Source organism: Phalaenopsis equestris, unplaced genomic scaffold, assembly GCF_001263595.1.
Source record: "Phalaenopsis equestris unplaced genomic scaffold, ASM126359v1 Scaffold000203, whole genome shotgun sequence".
Lineage (NCBI taxonomy): Eukaryota > Viridiplantae > Streptophyta > Magnoliopsida > Asparagales > Orchidaceae > Phalaenopsis > Phalaenopsis equestris.
In genome coordinates this window covers 394,162-398,062 of record NW_018164645.1, presented here as the reverse complement: position 1 = coordinate 398,062, position 3,901 = coordinate 394,162, and the positions used below count along the sequence as shown (strand labels likewise).

Here is a 3,901-nt window from a genome sequence, read left to right as displayed (position 1 = left end):
TATATATATATATATATATATATATATATATATCAACTTCTTGGTATCCTTATCTATAAGCTGATATTATAATAAATTTTAATTAATCAAGGCTAGCTAGAGATATTGGAGGTATTAAACGACATTTGATTGGCTTAGGGGGCTTCCTCTCATCTTTTTTGACTTCTTTATTAATGAAATTCATAAAGCAAATATATGATGGGTAGAACAGTACAGATTGTGACTTGAGTGCTTCTGCCTAAAAATTCATAAAGCAAATATATGATGGGTAGAACAGTATAGATTGTGACTTGAGTGCTTCTGCCTAACCATTGGGTCCATTCTAACATAAAGTTTTTTTGTGTGTATATTTATTTAATTTTTTAGATTTTATTGGTAAGGGAGCACTAAAATCATTCTCTGCATTATTTAACGTTCCAAGTACTAAGAGCCCAATTGAATTTGACTTCCTTGCTTCTATAAAGTGAAGAAGGATAGAGATTACAAAGCACAATTCAATTTGCTTTATTTCAAATAAAAATATAAATACAGTAAAATGAAAATGTAAATTATAAAATATAAATAATCTCTGGTAAGTTTGAAAGGTTAAGAAAATAAGGCAGCCATTTTCAAACAACTTTGATTGAAAATCTAAAAAGTGATGGAGTAAACAAAGAAAACATTCCCTAATGAATCTGATTTGAATGCCCAAAAAGTGATTAATCAACTGCATTAAGAGCCTAACAACTTCAACAATGAAGGCAGTCAACAAAGAAATTCCTTTGTTTTAATTTTCCAATATTTTATTAACTTCAAAGCTTAAAAAACTTCTTTTATTCCCATTGAAAGAAACTAAAACAAAGAAGCTTTCTAACTTCTTCTCTATAAATACCTCCTCCACTCCATTACTCTCTTCATCACTAACAATAGGTACCAAATTCCACTTAGAAAACCAACTAACTCCTCTTCTTTGAATCCCAAATGGCTCTTTCTTTGAAGGTCATATTTCTCATCTTATTCCCTTACATTCATTCACAATCTCTGGTGACCACCGCAGCGTTCGTCAAATCTCGGGCTGCTTATTATCCTAATTCTGAACAAAATGGCACAGCAGGTTTATTACTTTGCATTATCAATCATAGTAGATAGATCTCAATATGATGTTTCAAATTATTATAATCTTTATAAGATTTGTTGAGTTGTATCCTACTGATTCATTCTCCACTAATGATTCCCTCTCAAGTTTAATAGGCTTTATGTCTAACTTGAAGCATTTATTAAATTTCTTGCATTCATAAAATTATAAGAACTAATATCATCAAACCATATATGTAAAATCAACATTTTCTATAATCTTTACTTGGTGATATAATTTGTAGACGGCGCATGCGGGTATCGATCGTATGGAGCTACCCTCAATGGTGGCGATGTTTCAGCAGCTTCTGATCTCTATCGCAATGGTGTTGGTTGTGGTGCATGCTATCAAGTAATAATAAATATTACTTCTTTTTTTTATTTTTTATTTTTTTTAAGGGACACCAAAAATCAATATATGATTATAATCTTCCCGACATTCTAACATATGGCATGCATTAAATTGTGATAACATTTTAGTCTCTTAACATTTTGTATGTTTGTCTTTGATTTGTTAGGTGAGGTGCATGAACCTCAACTATTGCTCGGATAATGGTGTGACGATCGTCATCACGGATTCGGGCTCGAGCGGAGGCACCGATTTCATATTGAGCCAGCATGCTTTTGCAGGAATGGGGCAAACCGTTGATGCCGGCAAATCTCTTCTTAACCTTGGTTGGGTTGATATTGAGTATAGGAGGTTGGTTTAAATAGTTGAATATTTCATGCACATCGATAAAAATATGAAGTAAATATAAATGATAATTTTGAGCTTAGTTACCTAGAGAAATTTACATAAATAGATTTAACATTTCAAACAACATAAATAAATGAAGAATAATGATTCATGAAGTCGCCGAACCAAATTAATTTGAAGAGGGCTTATAATGTTGATTATGATGATGTCGATAGGCTTATTGAGTTAATTACTCGTATTCTTCTTGTAATTTCCTATAATAATGAAAGTGAAAAAAAAAAGGCAAAAATAGCTACAGATAAATAATTGATATGCTGTAAAATTCATGCATTTTGTAGAGTCTCGTGCAGTTATCCAAATAAGAACATAACCATAAAGATTGATGAGAGCAGTAATTTCCCCGACTATTTAGCCTTTGTGATAGAATATCAACAAGGAATCAAAGACATTATAGCAGTACAGTTATGTGAGGTATAATTCTTCCCCTTTTTTTTCATATTTCTGAATGAATTCATGACTATTAAGATTAAGAATATAATGAAATATTTGCTGAAAAATTAATAAAATTTGGTGATTTATGCAGACTGTGAGTTTAACATGTAAGCTATTAGATAGAAGTCACGGCACCGTATGGGCTGTTGTCTCTCCTCCTACTGGCCCTCTGTCTATAAAGATGCTTCTAAGCGGCGACAGCATCAACGACGATGATGACAATGATAGTTGGGTGGCGCCTGTCAATAATATTCCTGTGAATTGGACGCCTGGAACTAGCTATGATTCTGGGATACAGATAAATTAGAGCTGCTCGAAATGTTTTCTTTCATGTTGAATTTTAAACAATATAGATTTTATCTACTAATAATTGGTTGATCTTTATTATTTATAAGTTGATGTTTATGTTGTTGAAAGTCAGTTTTGTTATATGTTTTCTAAATAGTTTGATTAATTCTGTATTGTTTTAATGACAATTTGAAATGACATTTTAGTTTCTGACAGAAACTTCTGTTTGGGTGCAAGTTATTTTAAATTTAGATCGCTGATAATATCATCTCTTGTATTGTATTATTTTATTTAATATTATGACAGAGAAAACTGTTGAAATAGTTCTAAATTATTCCCCCACTTTTTTTTTTTTATGGATACTGGAAAGAGCCGTCCATTTGAAAAAGTTTGGGGACTATATTAAAAGAATTTGAATACTAATTTGTCACATTTAAAAGGGCATCTTGCACGTAGTCGGGGAATCAAATGCTCGTTTTGCCCAAAAAAAACAAAGATACATGCTAATGAGCTTATGATTATGAGGTGATGATGTCACGACCATTACAACATGAGTTTGCCCACTATAGGGAGAGCTATGGTGTTGTGGGTCTAACTAAGAAAGCTTATCTAAGAATGGTTGGCTCATCATATGAAGTTGTATGATGGTGAAAGTTGAAATGGTCACTTATGGCATTAGCTCACCCACCACATATGTCCTGTAGTGGTGGTCCATTGGAGCTTATCTTTAGGCTATTACCACATTTATCCTGTCCATTATAAAGAGAGCTATGATTTTAGAGGTTGACAACTACATGGATTCACTCGCATCATAAAAATGCCAACATAAGATCATACCATAATGACATAAATAAAATTATTATGTTTTATTTCTTATGTTATGTGACATTATTATATGCCATAATGATTAATATGCTTCAATGATTAGTAAAGGGTGTGAATGAGCTTAGTGGTTGTCCATTTGAGCTTATCTTTAGACCATTACCCCATTTATTCTGTCCATTTAGTGGTTGACAACTACATGGCGCTAATCACATCATAAAAATGCTAACATAAGAACATAACATAATGAGATAAAAATAACATTATTATGTTGTATTTCTTATGTTATATGGCATTAGTATATGCCATAATAATTAATATGCTTCAATGTTTAGTAAAAGGTGTGAATGAGCTTAATTTGAGTGAGGTTATTATTTATTTGTGTTTTTCTCATTTAAATTTTGTGTGCTTATTTTGGTTCATGTTAGAATTTGTTTGTGAATATTGTGATTGTCTTTGGCTCTTTTGAATTCTACCCCAACATCTGTG

At 31.7% G+C, this 3,901-nt stretch overlaps 2 protein-coding genes across 2 annotated transcripts in view; one reads left to right on the top strand and one right to left on the bottom strand.

Annotated features, from left to right (window-relative positions):
- Positions 1–862: 862 nt before the first annotated feature.
- The window catches only part of LOC110022997 (phosphatidylinositol N-acetylglucosaminyltransferase subunit P-like), a 14,545-nt gene continuing 11,506 nt past the window's right edge, over positions 863–3,901 (bottom strand). Inside the window, 1 exon segment of the mRNA XM_020722185.1 lies at positions 863–1,072. Within this exon segment, the coding sequence (XP_020577844.1) occupies positions 1,012–1,072 (61 nt within the window). The 3' untranslated portion in view covers positions 863–1,011.
- Positions 1,608–2,747, top strand: LOC110022998 (expansin-like B1). The gene is made up of 3 exons (XM_020722187.1): positions 1,608–1,813; positions 2,149–2,281; positions 2,394–2,747. The coding sequence occupies exons 1-3, from the start codon at positions 1,641–1,643 to the stop codon at positions 2,607–2,609; spliced, it is 522 nt and encodes a 173-aa protein (XP_020577846.1). The 5' UTR covers positions 1,608–1,640; the 3' UTR covers positions 2,610–2,747.